This window comes from Musca domestica, unplaced genomic scaffold, assembly GCF_030504385.1.
Source record: "Musca domestica strain aabys unplaced genomic scaffold, Musca_domestica.polishedcontigs.V.1.1 33, whole genome shotgun sequence".
NCBI lineage: Eukaryota > Metazoa > Arthropoda > Insecta > Diptera > Muscidae > Musca > Musca domestica.
The window spans coordinates 5,504,341-5,527,236 of NW_026712312.1; the positions used below are offsets into that span (position 1 = coordinate 5,504,341).

At 33.6% G+C, this 22,896-nt stretch overlaps 2 protein-coding genes across 7 annotated transcripts in view; one reads left to right on the forward strand and one right to left on the reverse strand.

Moving 5' to 3' along the window:
- The first annotated feature begins 190 nt into the window (after window positions 1-190).
- LOC101898539 (uncharacterized) lies at window positions 191-4,623 on the forward strand. Its single transcript, XM_005182070.4, has 7 exons — window positions 191-721; window positions 784-893; window positions 953-1,069; window positions 1,136-1,389; window positions 1,680-3,383; window positions 3,443-3,681; window positions 3,744-4,623. The coding sequence occupies exons 1-7, from the start codon at window positions 464-466 to the stop codon at window positions 4,170-4,172; spliced, it is 3,111 nt and encodes a 1,036-aa protein (XP_005182127.1). The 5' UTR covers window positions 191-463; the 3' UTR covers window positions 4,173-4,623.
- Window positions 4,624-8,491: 3,868 nt separating this feature from the next.
- LOC101898711 (elongation of very long chain fatty acids protein AAEL008004) overlaps window positions 8,492-22,896 on the reverse strand; it is a 103,841-nt gene continuing 89,436 nt past the window's right edge. For 4 of the 6 annotated variants that reach the window (XM_059125284.1, XM_059125285.1, XM_059125283.1 and 1 more), the window contains 5 exons: window positions 22,744-22,827; window positions 18,814-18,870; window positions 18,511-18,753; window positions 18,284-18,439; window positions 8,492-9,222 (listed from right to left, as the gene is read on the reverse strand). In XM_059125284.1, coding sequence (XP_058981267.1) covers window positions 8,935-9,222; window positions 18,284-18,439; window positions 18,511-18,753; window positions 18,814-18,870; window positions 22,744-22,827 — 828 coding nt within the window. In that variant the 3' untranslated portion in view covers window positions 8,492-8,934. The remainder of the gene's footprint in view (window positions 9,223-18,283; window positions 18,440-18,510; window positions 18,754-18,813; window positions 18,871-22,743; window positions 22,828-22,896) is intronic. The other 2 variants (XM_020036245.2, XM_020036244.2) reach the window with 2 other exon arrangements.

The following is a 22,896-nucleotide window of genomic DNA, read 5'->3' on the forward strand; positions in this document are numbered from 1 at the left end:
TGCATTTGTTTTCCCACTATTTTATCTACGAGTTTTTATAATTGTCTGGTAAGAGACAGCTTTCTTTTAAAACAAATGATAAAACGTTATTATTGGAGGTTTTAAATCAAGTCTTTTTGCCATTGTCTTAATTAAAACGTAGGCTATCAATTCCCTTTGCATGCAACCGGTTTCATATGTTTTGTTTTTTTTTTGTGTTTTTGTGACGCTGTGTGGTAGTAGTGGAGGGTGCAAGCAATTCATTTGGCTTTGACACAAAAGAAGAAAAAAAATCGAAAATAAAATTACAAATATTACAATTAGAAAATTTAATATTAAAATGTGTTGAACAATTGGAAATTTGCAACCAATACTCAAATTTGTGAGTGAGAGGAGGAATTGGAAAAAAGGGCTGTGGTATCCTTTATATAGGATTTGTCAATTTTGTTCGTTGTCTGCAGAGAGGAGTGTGTGGGGGTAAAAGATGGACCACAGCATTCACAGCGGTAGTCATGGCTACATTGATTTATCTTCATCGGAAGAAGATGAAGAAGAGGAGGAGTTCTCTATGGCCGAAAGTTCTGAGACGGATATCGATGATGACGATAGGGAGGAGTTGCAAAGGCAATTTTTTCGTCATGGTCAGACAGCCCAGGCGATTGAAGGGAATGGTGCAAGATTAAGAGATGATTTTAGTAAATGTACTCAGGGTAATTTGGCCAGGAAGCTATTGCAAAGAGAAGTAAGTATTGCCTAAATTATTTTTGATAAATAATTGTTAACATATTTTTATATCCTTTAAAGTACATGGGCAATCTGGGTTATGGTCGGAATTCGAAACCTTTATTTACAAGCGTGCCAAAAAGACTACGATTCTGCTTCAGAAACATAGTTCCAACTGGGCTTTTGCAGGGGTGAGTTCGAATTTATCAATTGTTGCTATGATATTGAAATTAATTTTTTATTGTTACAGCCACATGTTTATGGGCCTCTCTGCCTGTGGACAGTTCCTGCTCAGCTACAAAGTATCTTCAAGTGAAAGTGCACCAAACACCAGCCACTATTCCTTTAATATTGGTTACAAGTACACGTATGTTATGGATGCCATGTCATATCTATCTCTTATGCATTCTATAAATATCTTATTTTCTTGCAGTTTATACTTTTGGATATTTCAACCGCACAAACCTCTACGTATATTCTATCAGTGCTGCCTATTTGATGATCATGGAGTTGATAATATAAAAGAGGTTAGCATGATACAATGGAAGAACACGGATCCTCGTATATTAATAGTGCACGGTGCTTCCGAGGAAGAAAACGAAGACTCTTATATAACATATATTAAAGTTCCTAAATTGGGCTGTTTAGAGTGTAGAAAACATAGAGACACTGAGGAGGAGGAAGGATGTAAGTATAGTCTGGTATATTTCGTTGTTTTACATGCGATGTGTGTGGATGGAATTTGAGATTTTTTATTTTTAATTACATGAAAATTAACCTGCAAATATGTTTCAAGGCAAGTACCTATCATGGCATATTTGCTTTTTAACAGTGCTATTTTATGAGCTGTGTACTTTGTGTACACACTGTAAAATAGCTGTCCTGTCGGAGAGGAGGTCATGCTCCACCAACTCAAATTCCATTGCTTGATCTCTGTTGTGGCATTCATACTAACCTTGAATTTTCATGCTTTACAGTTTTCCGCCGAAATGTCCTCTGCATTAAATGTAATCTAACTGTTCACACAAAATATACACCAAACGAATCGAACTGTAAATTCGATCCATACATGCATCTTATTTGCCCAGAACGTATACTGATAATTGCCAATGGATTCTTCCATATGCTTCACATTCGTTTGGAGCAACCACCAAAAGATCATCAGGCTGCCGTGACTATAACACATCAGCACCAACAACAGAATATGATAAATGTGCTAATGATGAAACCGACATGTGGAGGCTCATCGACGCCTACTCAACTTATCAATGATTTAAGTCCCCACCAGCAGCTGGAGAAGCGCAATACACCCGTCATATTTACTCCCAACACAGATTTGGATAACTTCAGTGTAGACAGTCAAACAACCAATAACTCTCAGAGCAATGTTGTAAATCGGATAATTGAAGACTTTCCTGATATTGAGACTGATTCAACGCATTCTGGTAGTGGCATTGCCATAACAACGTCACAGCAGCTGGCATCTGTGGGTCTCAAGTCTCCAACATCAATGTTAAGCAATCCCGAGTCGCCATTATCTCATGTGACATTGAGCCAAAAGACTGGCGAAGAAATCGTACTTTCCTGTGGCCCCAACGTATCTAGTCGTGTCAATGCCATTTCGTCCACAATGACAAATACGCCATCCACACAAAACACTTCATCACCTATTTCATCGGGTAACACCATGAAACCCAACACTTCACCTCCATTTCAGAACAGTCCCAGACGCCGGCTTCGCATTGTGTCCAAGTCATTTCGCAAAGGTGTCTCTATGTTCTTTTCATCATCTGGCATCACAACCACTCATACAATTTCCCCCAACTCATCCACAAGTGGTGCATCTAGTGCCAACAATTCGTCGAACAATGACCGTGCATCAACCTATGAATTTTGTGAAGAAAATGAAAAGTGTGAAAAAATATCAATACTACGAAAACGTCGTCTGGCCGAAAGAAAATATGAATTTTCTGAGGATAATTCTGAGAACATAATACCCTATACAAAAACAAGGACATCGGCCTCGAATTCATTTAGTTCCTTGATGAGCAACTCAAGCACAGGCAGTCATTCGCCACGACACAATCGAACACATCTACATAGCAATCTTTCGCCATATGCCTCACCTTCATCATCACCCCATCCTCATAGCTCAAATGTGAGTAGCTATGGCCATTATGTGCCACCCTCAGCTTTGTCCCCCTTGCGCCATAGCTGCACTTCACCATTGGGCTTTCGATCTCCACCCTCAACTTCTGGTCTCATTACACCAACATACAGTGGTGGTGGCGGTAGCGGCAATGTCGGCAACATTGGTGGCGGAGGTAGTTCCTCTGTTATGCGTTCTCCAAGCCGTCACTTGGTTAGCAATAATTACTATAATCACAAATCACCTCCGCATTACAGCCTCTCAACGGCTACACAACACATGTTGAGTTATAAACCTCATGGAACCCTATTGCCACTGCAGTTGTCTGTGGCAAAACGTTCGCATTTGGAACGAGGTGGCTCAATATCACCAAATTATCAACATCCCTTCTTGTCGCCACGACGGGATGAGATGCGATCTTTTGAGGTGCCATTGCAGGGTGGCATTGCAGAAAAGCCTGTGTGTACGAAGAAATTTCAAAGGCGCTACGTGGAAGAGGACGATGCAGCATCAGTGATAACAAGTGAAGAGGGTAAAGCTTTTTGATTTTGAAATATAAGTTTAGCTCTGATGTTATTTTTCAACTTTTAGACGACTGCATTTCTCCAGGCTACCATACGCTTTTACCCGTCGAAGTCCACGGCTCATGTTATTCAGAAATGCAAATGATATCGAAGGCCTCATTTCAACATTTGCGTTGTACAAGTGTGGTCATTGAACAACATTCTTTTGATATGGAAACATTCACGTACTACGTTATTAGTACCCTGTGTCAAAAGAATCAGAAAATATATGACTTCTTTTACGATTGGGCATATGAACTGATAAATGTGAGTATAAATATATATTAAAAATAATTCAATGGATTATAATTAACTGTCTCCTTCCCTAGGTTTGTCCCTTATCGCACACTTTATTTTGTCTGCTAATGGCCCATTTCTCAGCCCGCGAAGAGGTGACATCTTGTTTGAATTGTTCACGAAAATTAAATTGTGCATTCCATCGGCGCCAATATGAATGCCGTGTCCTCTTTACATGGAATATGTTTACGGGCGAATGGGATGTATTAGATTTTGGAGAACTACATGACCATAAATTACAGAATATTTTCATACGTAAAGGCGTTAAACGCAATCCCGTTTCTCTGGCTCAACGTGCCAAGAAACTGGCTCGCGAAATGGCACAGACTCTCAACAAGCTACCCGATTACACAAGCAACTTACGTGTATTGGATTCGAATATTAAAAAATCTAAAAAGACTATTACTGATATTGATAATATGATAGAATTTTATTTAAAACGACCCCGTTCTATGAACTGAACTCCAATTGCATATTTTCAATAATATTCATTTCCACCGCATTGATATTTTTATGATTCATTTATGTTAGCTGCATACATAAATGAACTCTTAATTTAATGGATTCATTTTAATCACCACATGAAAATATGATTTATGATATAAAACAATAATTTTAGAATTTAGTCTGTAAGCATCTATATTGTGGCAATCGTATTTGTATTCCCTCTACTGTAAAGGCTAATGGAAGCTTTCGAGCCCTAAGACTTGTTTTATTTTATTACAAAGAAATTGAAAATATCTAGGCTCAGTTTTTTCTCCTGTAATCAAAATTAGTTGTTTTTTTGTTTTTAAAATTTGAGATAGTTTTAATAGTTTCATTTTAGATTTAGCTTATTTTAATATCCTATTAAATTATCTATTCAGAAAAATACAACGAGTGAGATATTCCTATACTTTTAGCAATACATAATTTGTTGGTGTGTTTCTTTTTTGGGGTTATAAAGTGGAATTTGATCCGGATATTGAAACAAATATTTTACTAAATAATGGAAATGTAAGGGTACAACATTTATACAATTATATTTAAAAATATAATTTTTTTGTTTATTTTTTTAAGAAGTGGGTGCATACCGGAATTACTCTAGTTTAACCCGAATACAGGAGCACAGCTTCCTGCTGCACTAATGTAGACCCCAGCGAGTCTTCATCCTTGTCGTCTACGTCTTCATAGTTGTCATCACAATATGAGAATTCCCCGTAATGATGAAAAAATGGGTAGAACATATGATCCGGATGTTCGGATGATGTTCGGACTTCTCTAGAGGAACGCGAGTTGTTTTAACCGGAAATTTATAGAGCATCCCGAGAGTGTCAGGACCAAGAGAAGGATCCTACGTCGTGTATGATCTATCACAGATGAGGAGGTATCACAACAATTTACAATGGAGGACATGTCATCAAAGCGCAACGTCATCCAAAGGGCTTGGTGCTGACTAAATCTCTATGGTGTTGGGAGAACCATGAGTTGAGCATCTAACCAAACTCCTAAATCTGTCGTTAGCCATTCTAATAGTTCCAGATGCCTGGAAATCGGACAGGATGCCAGACATGGACGCCAGCAAAAGTGATTCATACAGCCGATATTACTTTTATCGCCAGCAACAAAGACGCTTCAGGCATTACTCCTCCCCAGCATAAGCGAGTGATTTCCGGTAGCTGATCATCAACACGGATGATGATATCTCTGGAATTGTTTAATCTATACCTTTCTTGCATTTCACGCCTTCTAGACAGCATTAAGTTAATAACTCAAGCAATGATTATACATTCATGACGACTGTGTCAGGGGATTGATTACAGCTGGGTCATAGCGAGGAGTATGAATATATCCGACGACGTTCAAATTATTTAACACATCAACAGCGGATATGAGTCTATTGCTGACTGTACAGGTCCATGGAGTTTTAATTCCAAACACAAATGACCTCAAGGTCTTAGGGGGTCACATTCGATAGTCTATATAAGTCGTCTGCACATATCGCTATAAGCGACAAGATTAGAAGTAGGAACAAGCCTCCGACCGGCAGCAATTTTACACACTGATGTCAAGCTATACGGCACCGGTGTGGTTCGCCTACCATCTACATGAATGGGAGATTGTCTGTCGATGTAATACTTTCTTGGGTGTTATAAACACAACCAGAGAGAGAGAGAGCTTCTAGATCACCAGGCCTATCAAGCAGGAGTTTAAAGTATTCCCTCTGATGCGGTCACAGCAGTCACGGATCCATAGCAGCTGAAGTACGAGAGCTGCCGCTACAAACGAGAGTATTTTTGGAAAAACTGAGATCTGCCTGGTGCGGCCGCCTCAATTCGTATTGAGCTCGAATTGACAGCAATGCGGAGAATATTTGGTCAGCATGTGGCACAGGCCGACATGACACGTTGCACATTTTCAACTGCCCAAACCTATTCACCTAACTCCCGTATCGCTGTGGACCCAATAAATACAGCGACCGGTATCACCTTTTTGAATTTGGAGTTAGCAGCAGAGCCAGATTAGAGAAGATATAATCAAAACGGAGGCAACAGTACGAGCTGCTACAACAACAACCTATAACTTCCAAATTTTAAGGGATTATAATTTTTTTTAGTAACGGTGTTTAACTCACTTGGTCCCAACTCGATCTGTCAGACCAATCAATGTCTAAGAAACTATTTGAAAAATAAGTAGCTGCAATTTGGATCTCTCTACAAAATTCAGGAGTTTACTGAAGGTCGTTTTATAATCCGGTAGGTCGATTCGCTTTTTATAAAAGAAAAAATCCGTCATAACTGGCGGAATTGTTCAGCTTTGTAAATGGATAATTTGGCTCTACTACGTTACCGACTGAATGGGATATCCAAAGTTTTTGTAAATCCTATGCTTTGGGGTAAATATTACATCCGCTTGCAATTTATTGTTCCAATTTCAGCCAACCTACTTAACCTCCTTATTGCTTAAAAAAAAAACAAAAAAGGTCAAATTTCAAAATATATACTCACTTCCAAAATTTCCATTTATTTATACATAGTAGTCGTATATCCGTCAACAAAATAAAAAACAATTCAAACTTGAATTTTTAGATAATTTTTTTTTTTGTTTCATTTTATTCCGGTTTTATTTTTTTTATTGTTTGTATTTGAAAAAAATATGTTCAACTTCCTTAACGCCCAGTTTGGTATGATTATTACTTTATACACAAAAAATTATTAAATTATATTATTATAACACATATGATTACCTTTTTAGCAGTATGATGTAAATATATTTATATTTATAGTTAATATATTTATTTATGGATGGGTTGTAAAGGGAAGAGGGAGGGGAAGGGGAGCGGAGCGGAGTTATTGATGTTGTTGGAGAGCTGTTGTTCTGTTTTTTGTTTTTGGATGTGTTGTATTGTAAAGATCTGTGTAAATGTGACTGTGGCTTTGTATATACGAACTACAAAACTTAGGTGCTAAACTTCTATTTATAATAATAATTAATAATTATTATTGTAGTACTTAAAAATAAATACAATTCTCCAGTTTGTTTTGTTTTAGTTTTTCTTGGTTATTAGCCATGTCTGTTTTATTAGTTCCTCCCTTTTTCAATGGATTTTGCTTGAAGAGCAAATCAATTTACGCCTGAAGGTATGCTAAGGAATTTGGTAAATGAATTTGCCTTGCTTTTGGGAGTTGCAAGGGGAAATGTTTTCTCATTTTGTGCCAAATATTGGAGAAGTAATTTTGATTTTTTTTTGTAATAAATGAATTCAAATTGGTTTGTTGTTTTTTTTTTTTCGTTTATTTTTTTTTGTTGTTTTGCTAAAGCATGACTCGTTTTAATTTAATTAAACATAACATTTTTGTTGGTTTTTTTATACAAAATTATTAATTTAAAAAAAAGATACGATTTTTTTCTTTATTTATTTATTACCTATATATAATAACATAACCTCACAATAAATTTAATTTGTTTGTTTTTTAAATATAGTTTGTTTATAATAATATTATTATGTATTTTTTGTTTTGTTTTTTTAAGTTTATATATTAAATAGTTTATACATTTGTTGTGTTTTTGTTGTTTGTTTTTTTAATTAAATTAATTTATATTTTAAACTATATAAACCTTCTCTTTGCGGCTTCGACTCGTATTTGTAATTTGTTTTGTTTTTTTTTCTTTCTTTTGTTTTTATAATTTGTACAACTAAAGCGAATATTTTTTTTTAAATTTACTTTACTTTAAAAAGCTACAAAATTTTTATAAAGATTTGTTGGGTTTTTTTCTGCTTAATTTTTTTGTAAAGAACAAAAGAATGAAAAACATATAACAAAAATAATTAGTTGTATATATAACATTGTATAAAACTGTGTGTGTGTGAATTTGAAACTTAAGACCAACGTAGAAAAAGAATTAGAGTTTTTAGGAAAACCAACCAATTTTCTTGGAGCTAAAGAATAAAGACACTGAGCTAATTAATGGATTCCAAAGTTATTAGAAGTGGGGTTATGTTTAAAATTTATCTTTTAATTTTGTCTGAATACAAAATTCCCAGATATTTTAAACTAATATTTTTTTATTTTCTAAAAAAATATTGCCATAACCTCACTTTTTTGATTTTTTTTATTCAGCCCAGTCCTGTAATCCTTTATGCCTTGGAAAAATGGTTTTTATTTTGGTTTATTTTGTGTGTGTGTGTCGGTATGTAATATTTTGTTGTTATTTTTGTAAATGTTACGGAACTATTTGGAAAAAATGTACACAAAAAATATGTTTTTTTTTATAAAAAAGAAAAATACATCACAAAATGTTTGTTTTTGTTGTTGTAAATTGTATAGAAATCTTTAGTTTAATACAACGCTTGTTATGTTTTGTCTTCTCAACTATTCGGCTAATGTAGAAGTTTTTTGCTTGGGATTTTTTAGACTCTTCAGAGCCAGGCCAGACTCGAGCGGGTTACAGGCCATTACTGAAGTTAGGAGATCCCTTGGTTTTAGGTTTTCATTGTCTAGACTACAAAACAATAGTTTTTGTTTTAGGTGTTGTTGTATTTACTTTTGTGTTTTTGTTTTTCTCTCTTTTTGTTGTTGTAATATTAGAATTATTGCAATTAAGTTCCAATTGATTTTCTAGCGATCGGTCTCTCAGCTCTATGTTGTTGTTGTTTTTGTTGTTGTTTCTGTATTAGATTTCTATCGATTAAATGTCCAATTTCTTTTTCAGCATTTTACGTTTGCCATTTTTGGCCTTGTATTATTTCACCTTTCGCTGCGTCAGCTCTGTTGTGTGACCGTTGACGCCATTGGCCAGCACGGCGCCATTCTTGTAACCATTGCTGTTGCTGCTGCTGCTGTAGCCGTTCGAGGATTTCGCACTGCTGCTGCCATTGGCCATGAGTTTGCCATTGGCATGGCCATTCAATAGCTTCTTTTCCGTTGTCTGGCAATCGCCATTGGCATGGCCGTTGGCCAGTAGGGGTTCATCTTCCTTCCTTAGCTTTTCGGGACGCTGCAAGCAGAACATTAATAAATTCTTGTATTGCTGAACATACCAAAAAAAATTCGATATTTTGTAGTATTATTAACAATGAGCAGGGCGATACATAGAATTTACGGTTTTACAACAAAAATTAGCAAAGCGTAGTTGTTTTTATTGTAATTGGGTATTATTGTGGCATTTAGGGTTAAAGATTGCATCGTTGAATGACGTAGTAGTGGCAGATAAGTTACGTTACGTTACGTTACGTTGTCGTGGTAGCGGCAAACACATTTTTTGTCACAAATGGATGGTGGTGTGGTTGGTTTTTGGTTGAAGATGGAGCGAGCGCACATAAAAGTAGAATATTGTTGGATGATTACCATTAAAATGTTATTTAAAAAAATGTTAGAAATACAACTACATGATGAAATACAACAATAACAACAACAAACAACACCATAAAAATGTTGGATGTATGAAAAAGGTAAAAGAAATATATGAAAGTTTAAAAAAAAAATATTTGCATTATTTGGAAAAAAAGTCAATTGATTCAATTTTAATATTTGTACTCTTTTTTTATATTTGATTAAGACAAGGCGAAAATATTTAAAATTCATTAAATTTTGATCTAAGATCTGATTTACTAACTAATTTTTTTTTGATTTTTTTTTTCAAAATAAAAAAAATATTGCGCTCGCTCAAATCCATGCCAATTTTTTGGGAATCTTTATAAATTGCACTTTGTATTTTTTATATATTTTTTTAATTCAGCTGGCTGTATTCCCTCCCAGTTAAAGCATATCCAATTTAAAACATTATTTTTTTTTTGTTTGTATATCTGGAGCGTACATTGAAATTTGTCACAATTGAGCAACTGTCAGAACCATTTACCCTATCTACATATATAAAAAATTGTCCAAATTTATTAATAAAATGAACTTTGAACCCTTTCTGGAATAATTCTTTCTCTGACACTTTCCCCAAAAACTGAAGTATGAGGGAAGGGAGGCATCAACTCGAAAAAAATCCAAGGAAAATTTGATCAGAAAAATTAGGGAGTATTTTCGGTTTTTTTTTTTGAGAACATTGAATCAAGGATTTTTTTGATATACAGTCAAAATAGAGATTTCTTTTCTTTAGTAACTTATAGTAAAATTTGGTGAAGAATATTTTTGACTTTGACGTCATCTTTCTTAAGTGATGCTTTGTTGGGGAGTTTTGCAAAAACTCACGTAAAGTACGTGCTAAATTTTTCAGATATAAACTAGTTTTTTATTACCACAAATGTATGCTATTTTGTATGATAAATATTAGGTATACAAATTTGTTTTGTCCGGAGACTCACAATGAAATGTGATCTAGAATAATTGTTCCTCTGGCACTTCCCCCCAAAAAATGAAGTATAAAGGGAGATTTTGACTTGGAGTGGACACGTGTTAAATTAACAGTAAAGCATAGTGATAATTTTCCCTAAATGTTGAATGTAATTTTCATAGAAACTATTGCACCTATATATATAGTTCATTCTAAGATTTATAGTAAAATTTCGCATAGAATATTTCTTCTTTTGATACCTTCTACCTAAATCGAATTTTTAATTTACTTTCAGGTGTCAACTCGAAAAAAGTACCAGGAAAAATTGATCCAAAAAAGTTGGGAAATATTTTCGGGGTTTTTGAGGCACACTGATGCAAATGTTTTTTTTTAGGTATACAGTCGAAATAGAGATTTCTTCACTTTTGTGACATATAGTAAAAATTGATGAAGAACATTTTTGTCTTTCACACTTTTCCCAAAAAATAAAAAATAAAGGGAGATTTTGACTCGGATTGGAAACATGTTAAATTAACAGTAAAAAAACAAGCACATAATTTTCACTTTTAATACACAAATTTGGAATGTCATTTTCATGAAAACTATTGTACCTAGATATATGGTTTATTCTGAGATATGCAGTGAAATTTTGAATAGAATATTTCTTCCTTTGACAACTTTTGTGTAAAATGAAACTTTATATTACTTTCAGGTGTCAACTCGAAAAAGTCTCAGGAAAAATTGATCCAAAAAAGTTGGGGAATATTTTCAGGGTTTTTGAGGTACACTGATGCAAATGTTTTTTAGGTATACAGTCGAAATAGAGATTTCTTTACTTTTGCGACAAATAGTAAAATTGATGAAGAACATTTTTGTCTTTCATACTTTTCCCAAAAAATAAAAAATAAAGGGAGATTTTGACTCGGATTGGAAACATGTTAAATTAACAGTAAAAAAACAAGCACATAATTTTCACTTTTAATACACAAATTTGGAATGTTATTTTCATGAAAACTATTGTACCTAGATATATGGTTTATTCTGAGATATACAGTGAAATTTTGAATAGAATATTTCTTCCTGTAAAATGAAATTTTATATTACTTTCAGGTGTCAAATCGAAAAAAGTTCGAGGGAAATTGATACAAATATTTTCGGTTTTTTTGAGAACATAAAGCAATGTTTTTTTTTGGTATTCAGTCGAAATAGAGATTTCTTTACTTTCGTGAGAAATGGTAAAAATCGATGAAGAACATTTTTGTCTTTGACACTTTTCGCAAAAAATGAAGTATAAGGGGAGATTTTGATTCGGACTGGTCGGAAAAAGGTTATATTTTAGGGTTTTTCTTGGGAACATTGATATTTTTTGATACGCAGTGAAGATGGAAATATCTTTCTCTTGATGAATTAAAGTAAAATTTAATGAGGAATATTTTTTCTTTGACGTCAGGCTTCTAAAGTGATGCTTTGTTTGGGATTTTTGACCGGACTCACACAAGGTACGGCTTTAACCCTTAAATGCGTGTTTTATGTATATCCTGGCGTATAGGTAAGATATAAATATTTGACGACTATAGTAAAATTTTATGACAAATAATTTTGTAGAATATTTTGACTTGCTACCATCCCGTTTAAAGGGAGTTTTTAGTCATATTCTAAAAAAGGACTCAAAAGGCGACTTTCTTGCCTCGCTTGATTTTCAGTCAAAATATTTCTCATAATACCTAAAATGCACGGATTCTGAGGCATCCTAATCTGAAAATTACCAAAAGTGTTGAAGAGGGGAAACTTGCACCCTCTATTTTGCGTGCATTTCGTTGCAAACTTTCCAAAAGTGCCGATACACGTGTCTTCTTTCTTCAAGCTCTACTTTCACAATCCGTTGAATTTCCCCCGTAATTATTGAAAAAATGAAGTTTTGTCGCACAGTGTAATTAAATTACCATTGACAATAGGTCTGTCTGGTTACCCAAAATATGGCATACCTGAAATCGTCCGTAAATCAGAGCTTGGATTCAATTTTACTCCCTACCCAAAATTTTTTGACAAGAGTTGAATCGGGTTAATAAAAATATTGTGATTCACATCACATTTTATAAGAGTTATAATTAATCAATATGTTGACCTTTTTGGAGTGGACCGATATTGTTCATTTTCGCACCTGACCTAGCACTAATGCAAATATTAGAGCAAAATCGGTTTATCCTTTCTCTTTTTTGCAGCAAATTATTTTCTTGGAAAATGTAGACATTTTGTAGGGGAAGCACCAGAAGGAGTGGACCGATATTGCCCATTTCCGAACTCGATCAAATTTGGATCAAATTGGATAGTGTCTTCGAGAGTTATCGTGCACACCAGCCAGACAGGCAGACGGACGGACATCTCTAGATGGACTTCAAATGTTCTGAAACGGATTAGGTCCAAATAGACCTAGGGTCTAAAACTGCTATTTCGATGAGGCACGTTTTGGCCGTATCAAATGATGTATACCCTCTTTCTAGCTTTATGGCTGAGGTTAACACAAATGATATATACCCCCTCTAGCCATATGGCTGAGGGTATGGTATAGTAACCGTTATCGATAAAAAAAAATCTAAAACTGAATCCATTTTTTTTAAATTTATGGGATATGTCGGCCCCCTGTTTCTGGAGTGTCCATCAAAAATGCTCGACATGTTCAAAGAGCATATTTCTTATGAAATCGATGGATTTCTTGGTTGGATCCAAACTTTGCACATAGCTACTAATATTAATCTCAATCATTAAGGTACCTTCCCTGCAAAAAATCCCATTTAGTAAAAAAGTGTATCCGAATTGGTCCATACTTTTCACATTCCCATGTTTCTATGAAATTTCTTACGATAACTTATCTTATAAAAAGAAAACAAGTAAAAAATCAGCTAAGTTCGCTCGGGCCGAACTTTTATTACCCTCCATCAATTGGAAGGAACTTGAAATGACTAAGAATACAAAGGGGTGAATCTGCCTAAGTAATTTTTTGTTTTAGGATGCAGTACATATTCCGAACTTCAAATAGGAAATTTTAAACAATTCCGTTGAATAAAGTCGCTAATATCATCCAAATACCAAATATAGGGAAGTACAGTTATATGGAGGCTATAACTAAACGTGGACCTATATATCTTATTTTCATTACCAACCATCCTAAACATAATACACACTGTTGCACCAAATTTTGAAGCTCTACGACTTTATTTGTCAAGGGTCGAACCTTAGTATAATGTTTGGACGAAACATAGAACAAAAATTCCGATCCTATATTTTATAAAGGTTTCTCTACGACTTTATTTGTCAAGGGTCGAACCTTAGTATAATGTTTGGACGAAACATAGAACAAAAATTCCGATCCTATATTTTATAAAGGTTTCCATAAAACTCAGTTTTTAATTCAGCTAATTACAAATTAATCCCCTCTTAATCAACTTTTGCAAATTCATTGGAAAAAACTCGTTTTCAAATGAAAGAGAGTGTCTATCTCTCTTAGGTGTCAAAAACCAGATAAAAAATGTCTCTCATCTATGGTATCCAAAAGTTATGAGCTCTAGCCAGTTATTCAATTAAGATTTGTAAATTTTTCATATTAACGACAAAAAATATTTAAAAAAAAAAAACACATGTCAAAAAAGCCTCTAAGAAAAATTGTGTGTAATCAAATAGACCGGCTACAGCCAGTCGGTCAGCTGGCTGCTCTATCCAGCCACCAAACCACCCAATGCCGATCAACTATTCGGACAAAGAAAACCTATCATCATTACGATTATTATGTAATTTTTTCTCTTCAGTTGGTAGGTTTTTTGTTGTTGTTTTGGTGTTAATGGTTTCTTTTCTCACTGGCTGCGGCGCTTAACGCTTATGGTCGAAGCAGATCGTCTGTTCACATCTATGGGACCGGTGTGAGGCAAATGGTTTTTATTCATGGGTTTGCGCGTTCAGAGTAAACTTTCACTTGTTTTTTTGTTACTCAAGATGGTGAGACGGTGATGCTGCTGCTGATGATGATGACAGACAGACAGCAACAACAAAAACATACATTAGCATCAAAGACTATGATTTGACTATTAAACGTTGGTAAGATCAACCAAACAGTCTAACGATTACAACAATCTATTGGGTGCAAATGATTTTCGTCTCGCTAATTTTTGTAATATTAAATTAATTTGAAATTTTTAAAAAATTTCAAGACACTGTGCAAATGTTAGCTGCGCTGTAACTGCTAAACAATGTGAATTATGGCCAACGGACTGACCGGCTGACTGAAAGACCCAAAGACCCATATTTCACTTTAAAATCAACGTGCCGTGTGGCTCTATAAAGCCATTGAGTGAGGCGAGAAATAATTCGAAATGAAAGCAAACATTTGATTTGCTTGGAGTTGTATTGAATTGAATTTTGTTTTTTTTGTTTTTGTTTTTGGAAGATATTGTATTTTGAATGGGGTTATTTTTAGTTACTGGCGTTCCATTCATGACTGGCGGAATGGGCCAATAGTACCGCAGCAGGAAAAAAAAACCCACAATGGTGACATTGTTATGTGTTGCTATTGTTGTTATTGTTGTTGTGCTTGTTGTATGTACTGTTAGATGTTGCCATGGCCGATGGCTGGGCCAGCGTTGTAGGTACGACAAAATATTTATGTGTCGACACATACCACAACAAAATCAATGTCAATGAAATTTTTATCCAAATTTGAAACTCAACTGCTGCTGCCATGGCATTTGGGCCAAAAAGTGAGTGACGACACCACCACACCACCATTCGTGTGATAACAACGTGAGGGGAAAAATATTAGAAAATAGTTTCGAATTTTTTTTTATGGCTCTACGATGGGTATCAAATAAATGTTTTATGTTTACAACGTTATGGCAAATTATGAAAAGCCTTTCGAATGAACATCAATCTAATTTATGGTCTTTTAATGAATTAGTGAATATTTTTTCAAACAACAACAACTACATGTACATATCATCTACCAATACACATAGCATGGAGGGTATCTTAAGTATTAAGTAACATCTCGAAATATACATTAAAGACCCCACAAAGTATGTATTCTTGATCAGCATAAAATTCTATGTCGAGACGTGGGTCTTCGTATAGCCCCCATATAACGGTACTTCCCCATATTCGGTATTTTCATTATTTTAGCGACATTATCACCGGAATTGTTTCAAATTTGGTATTTGAAGTTCGTAATGGATACTTCAGCATATGACAGGTCCACGCCTTCGTATAGTGCCATATAACGGCAGCTTCCGATATTCGTTATTTTGACGATTTTACCGACATAATTCACGGGAATTGTTTCAATTGTGGTATTTGAAGTTTGTAATGGATACTACAGCCTATGACAGAAAATTTTGCGTGCAAGCCAACGTCTTCGTATAGCCGCCATATAACGGCACCTCCCGATATTCGGTATTCTGATGATTTTAGCGACTTTATTCACGGGAATCGTTTCAAATTTCGTATTTTAAGTTCCTAATGAGAACTACAGCCTGTGATAGAAAATTGTCTAAGCAGGTCTTCGTATAGGCACCTAAATGACAGCACCTCCCTACATTCGGTATTTTAATGATTTTAGCTACATTATTCACTGGAATTGTTAAAATTTAGTATTTGCCATTCATAATGGGTACTACAGCCTGTGACAGAAAATCGCAGGTCCACGTCTTCGTATAGAAATCGAAATCGAAATCGTTTCAAATTTGGTAAATGAAGTTCATAATTGATACTATAGTCTGTGAAAATTGTCTAAGCAGGTCTTCGTATAGGCACCTACATGTATTTATTTAATTTTTACGTTCTTCATTTATTTATGGAGAACTAATTTTTTCGTTCGTTTATGCAGGTTTTCCGTCTGTTTCCTTTCTTGCAAAAGAGAAAAAAAAAACTACACAGCCCTCTCAAAAAAAAAAAAAAAAATCGTTCGAAAATCCCTGCAGGAAAAGTAACCATACAGACCTAATAAATTACAGCCTTGCAATTGTACGTTCAAAAAATTAGGATACAAATAATTCAGAAGAGAAGTAGGTTTTAAAGTTCTTAAAATTTTCCGACTCTTCTAAAAAAAAAGTTTTTTTTTTCAAAACTTGGACTAGTATTGACATTTTGTTTATGGCAAATGTCAAAAACAGCCCAAAATGCCAAATTACATTCAATTTGGTTGGCAATTGGATCTGCCCTTCGTGGTAAGGGGCTATAACGATCAGGGAGTATTTTTATGGTCAGTATATTGGATAGTCCTGCCGAAAATCTAAGGTCCCATATTCATTACACTAACCCTTTAAGGTGAGAAATTCGATCACTTTGCTAAATCGTTATGTTATCGAGTGATTTGAAATCGTCGGACTTCTTAGTTAGAAGTAGGTGATTTTTGTATTGTTAAATTTTAATTCTTGGCTGTTATTAATCCGAAGCTATTTTTAAAATGTATCTGTTAATCCTGCCTCGTGTCAGCTTTGTGACACATCATGTTATCCGTATTAATAAAGTTATCCTCGGTGCCATTAACTGTTATACGCGAGTTAATGCCATTGCAATAAAGAGTTATACTAGTTAATGCTATTTGATGTTAGAAATTACAACAAAAATAAACTTTGTTTTCCCCAACCAGGTGCAATGTATTGAATGTGCAATGTCTTAATTTTGCAATTAATTTTTTGTTTAGGTTTGTTTTTGAATCACTAATAATGCAAATATATCTAAATGATGTAATAATACTAATGCTAATGATACAGCGAACGAGATTATAAGAAATTGCATTAGGGAAATTTCAATTTCTATATTTAGTGAGGAATTTATTTTCAAAAATTTCATAGATTTTATGAGAAAAATGTTAGTTTTCAAAACTAGAGGTTATGAGAAAGAGATGTTAGTTATACAAATATTTCTAAAAGAAATAATTTCTAAAGAGAACATATTGATAGTTCCTTAATGGTCTGTTCCAGAACTACAAGAATGTAAAAGGAATAACCGATTTTCCATTTATGATATAGAAAGGAATTGCAAAACTAGCAGATTCTTTCATGTTTTGGAAAAGAGCACAATTTCAATAAATTTGCTTTGTTCCAGAACCCTTAAGAATATTCTAGCTTTGCATTTTTATTTCGATTTCAAAAATGAAAAACGATTATTGTTGTAAAAAGTTTTTTATTCTTTTACATTCTGGGACAGATAAATTAATGGTCTGTTTCAGAATTGCAAGAATGTAAAAGTTTTTACAACGATAACAATTTTCCCTTTATGATATCGGAAAAAATTGCTAATTTAGTCGATTCCTGCTGGATCTGGAACAGATCATAAGTAAAATTATCTTCGTGCTTGATGTCAACATTTTTTTTTTGGTATTTAACTGGAATAATTTCAGGAGTGATTTACAGTTTTATCATTTTTGTAGATCAACCCTGACGATTTTATTAAAAAAAAATTGCGAAATATCGGGTAAAATACAAAAAAAAAGTAAAAAAGAAGCTCCAACCCTCCATACTCTATGTGGTGGATGGTATAAAAACTATATTGACTCAAGCTCAAAGAGAATAACTTTTAAAATTTTTGTATAAAATTAATATTTAAGAGCATAGAATGGAAGATCAATGCGACCAATAATCATTGTAAGTATCATTGTCATCAAAAATGAGTTTAAATTACAATTTTTACACTGGGCATATTGAACTTCCAATCTCAAAATCCTTTCATTATAATCTTGTTCGCTGTTAAAAAAATATAGCTAGTTATTAATACGCATAATACAATAATTTTCTTCTCGTAAAAAGAAGAAACAAAAACCTACCGATTTGCGACCCTTGTAGGCCTGTTTGTAGAATTCGTTGAACAAGAAGAAGAACATAACGGCATGCATGCCAATCCACCAGACAAAGGCCTTGGGATAATTACATTCGATGAACAGCAATTGGAAGGCATGGACCATGATCAAAATGAATTGCACCTGAAATGGAGACGGAGAAAAATATTAAAAAAAAAATCCAAATGTCAGAATATCCAATGCTTCATACTTACCATTTGCAAAGTTGTCAAATATTTCTTCCACCACAAATATTTCTGGAATTGTGGACCCATGGCCGAGAACATATAGTAGGTGTACATAATAATGTGTACGAAGGTATTGAGCAAACCGAAGAATGTACTGTGGCCGCCGGGGGTGAATTTAACGCCGAACCACACAGACATGGGCATACAGCCGTGATGAATGACGTGCAGAGTGGTGATTTGACTTTCCTTTTTGCGCAACACGAAGAATATCTGGGAAAAAATTATACGTTTAATAATATTTTAAAATGTAATTTTTGTAGTTCAACTTACCGTATCCATGAACTCTGTGAACTTTGAGAAATAATACCACCAACAAGCATGGACCATCTGTTGTTAAATTTTGAAGAAAAAAATTAAAAAGAGAATATACAATTTATAACGTAATGTAAATTGTTTTATATTTTTTCAGCTGCTGAAATGAAAAATAATATATCTGCAATTTTTAAATATTTAAATTTAATATATATACGTTTAAAGTATTAGGTCTGTCAGGTTATTCACAAAAAAAAAGAACTTAACACCTTTTTTTAATTGAAATCGTCTGTTAACACAAAAGTTTTAGAGAAGAGAGTGATTCAAGAGAGACATTTTGACAGCAAGTTTGCAAATTATTACCAGGCAAATTTCATCTTGCGATCACTTGCAACTCTCCTTCTCTCTGCAACAATTAGACAGCTGTTTTTTATAATCCATTAATAAATTCGTGTGCAACTTGTCAGTTTTGATATCTCGAATTTAATTCTTAAGGTGGGAATACATAAAGGCTTATTTGGCTGGCTTAAGTCATCGGCTGGCTTCTTCGGAAATTAACAAAGGAGCCTAAGGCCAAAATCGTACTAAGTCAACTTAAAACTCCTTTGTTCCTCTACGAAGAAGCCAACATAATAAGCGCTTTTTGTATTCCCACCTTTATTTTGAGAAAATGTATGCAAAATGGAAATTCGTAACAGAACGGTACGAAAAGTACAAAATATGGTACCATTTGCCTTTGACGAACAAGTAATACTAGAACTCTTAAATTTGGAATGAGTACTAAAATGTAAATGTGCTACATTTCGTACCATTTAGTATCATGTGTTGGAGGCAAGGAAGGAAGGGCAATCGAGTTTGGGGAGTAGGGTCGATGTACTTTTGGAAGTGCGTACTCATGTATACGAAAAGTACTATCCTTAGTACTGGAATTAGTACAATTTGAATTTTGAGGAACGGATGGAGCTGAGAATTGAATTTGAAATTAAAATTACTGGCGGAGGATTGAGATATACAGGTAGTTTTTGAAATTTGTACTTATGTGCACGAAAAGTACCAAACGGTACTAAATTTGGTACAATTTCGAAATTTAGTATAATTTGGAATTTGGTCAACCAATATAATTGGAATGTTGAAATTTGGAAATAAGATTTCTATTGGATTGTATGATGTAGGTAATTGTGGAAATTTGTACTTATGTGTACTAAATGGTATTAAATTTGGTACCAACCAATATCCTGAACCAATATCCAGGATACCAATATCTGGTATCCTGGAATTTGGAATTATGATTACTGTTGGATAATAGGCATGGGTTATATAGGAACTTTTGAAAATTCGTACTTATGTGGTACTAAATTTGGTACAATTTAGTTTTGTGTAAACCTATAGAGCTGTAGTCCAGAAATTTGCAATTAAGATTTCTGATGGATTATAGGATTGGGTTATGAAGGAACTTTTTGTTATGTGTACTGAATCAATACTTAATTTGGTACACATTGTATTTGGGTCAAACTATAGAGCTGGAATCCTGAAATTTGAAATTATTTTTGGAACTAAGTACTACAAGAGTACAAAAGTGATAAATGGTACAAAATGTATTACTGATTGTACGGATAGAGTTAGATTTCTGAATTTTGGTGTTGGGGTCAGAATTGGTGTATAGTATTGGAGGTAGTTTTGGATATATGACCCGTAGATGTACGAAAGGTAGATAATGGTACTAAAATTTAAATTTGTGTCAATATTGCTGTGTAGGGTGGAGATATGAAGTGGGTTTTGATATGCATACTATAATTGTCCGCAAAGTACTAAATGGTACTAATTTGGGTTCACTGAAATTTGGATCGCTGAAATTTGATGTTAAGGTCACTGTTTGAGTCTGTGGTTGACATATAGTGGAAGTTTTTGAAATGTGCACTATAATTGTACGAAAAGTACTAAATGTTATTTGGCATTAGGTGAAGGGATAGGGCTGGCATTCTCAAACTTGAAATTAAGGTCTCTATTTCTATCTGGAATTGGAGGTGACTTTGGAAATGTGTACTCTTATTGTACGAAAAGTACTAAATAATGCTAAATTTGGTATTGGGTGAAGAAATTAGGTAAAATTTCTGAAATTTAATATTGAAGTCACTATTTGTGTCTGTGGTTAAGATATAGTGGTTGTCTTGGAAATGTGTACTACAATTGTACGAAAAGTACTAAATGGTACTAAATTTGGTATTGGGTGAAGGAATTAGGCTAAATTTTTAAATTTTATATAGATGTCCACTGTTGGTGTCTGTAGTTAAGATATAGAGGTTATTTTGGAAATGTGTACTATAATTGTATTGGTATTAAGTAAAGAAGAAAAAAAACTGAAATCCTGAGTTTTGATATAGAAGTCACTGTTGGTGTCCGCGCCTAAGAAATGCGTCCTATATTTTTACTAAAAATACTAAATGGTAAAAAATTTGGCATTAGGTAAAGGGATAGGGCTGGAATTCTCAAATTTGACATTGAGGTCTCTGTTGATACCCGGAATTGAAATGTAGAGAGGACGATACATTAAGTTTTGATTAAAACATTTTGTCAAACTGAACAAATAGTGAATTTTGAGTTCTAAAATGGCCGAACACGAACTGTCGGAACGAATCTAAAATTTTAAGGTGGACTTTTCACTAAAGAATTAGCGGACACTGGTTAGGTTTTTAATAAAATGATGAATTGTTTTTGATGGCGTATAAATTATTATTTTATTTGGCAAAACAGGTGATGATTTACAGTTGTCATGCAAAAGAGAATTAAAATATCTTTCTCTCTGAGAAAAAAGTTGCTAGACAATTCTTGCAGGAAAAGTAGCTAGACAGACCTATTGTAATGCACTTTGTCATTCGGTTACAAAAACTATCGATAATATCAATAGCACGAACGATGGCTTGCCAGCTCTGATTAAGTCGGTACTTGGACAGATAATTAATTTATAAATTAGTTAAAAAAATATTATGTATTATAAAATTTGATTTCGATCTTTAAGATTTAATAATAATTTATTTTTTATAACATTAGAAATAAAAAATATTTATTTTTATTTTTATTATATTGCAGATATATTACTTACATTTCCATGGGCAGCTAAAAATATTAAAATGTCATGTCATGCAATCAAAACATTTTTTGTTTTTGTGGGGGGGTTTCAACATAAAATTTCGTTAAAAAGGGATCGAAAGTTATTAACAATAAAAATTAATGATCTCTTGTACATAAAATAAAAATATAAATTAAATGTCTCAAGAGTTCATAATTTATTGGTAATAACTTTATTTTTGAAAAAAAATAAACTGGAATAGCTCTCTCGAAAAAGAAAAAAAATATTAAAAATATTTTTAATTTGTTAAAAGAAAGCAAAAAAAAAATTAAACACCACCAATTATTAGTTACAAAATTATATTCTATTTGGATATGGTTCTTAAATAATAAAAATAAAATAGAAAGGCAAAAAATGAAAATTAAGAAATTCATAAAAATAAAGAACAAACGGAGTTCACATGTTTTAAGCTTGCAACAAAGGAGGCGAGGCTTAAAGCTGCAAATTTAAGAGACAACAAGGAAAATGGTTTTGGTTTTTATAAATATTTATTTAAATAATAAAATTATAATTGTTTTTTTATAATATAATAATAATAAAAATAAAATAATTTTAAACCATTTTCCTTGTTTTGGAGCGAGACTTAAATCAAACAAAAGAACAGAAGAGATAGAGAGAGAGATTTAAAGGGAGAGAGTGAGAGAGGTTGTGAGAAATGATCTAAGAAAACTCCCAAAAGAGTCTTCCCGTGAGAGAGAGAGAGTCAGAGAAGGGCATGCAGAGGTTATTTACTATATGTGTTAAATGGAAAAATTTCGAAATGCTATGCATTTGTTGTTGTTTTTTGGAATAGAATTTTGATTTTGATGGTTAACACATACCCTTATCGTTCTAGGGTTATTATTATACTCAACCGGCTGACATCGGAAGCTATAGTGTCCTGTCAGCCAACCGGAAATACCAATCTGAAATACAACAAAAATTTTTCGTATGAACTTCAAATGTCAAATGGCGTTATGAGAGTAGGAGGAGAG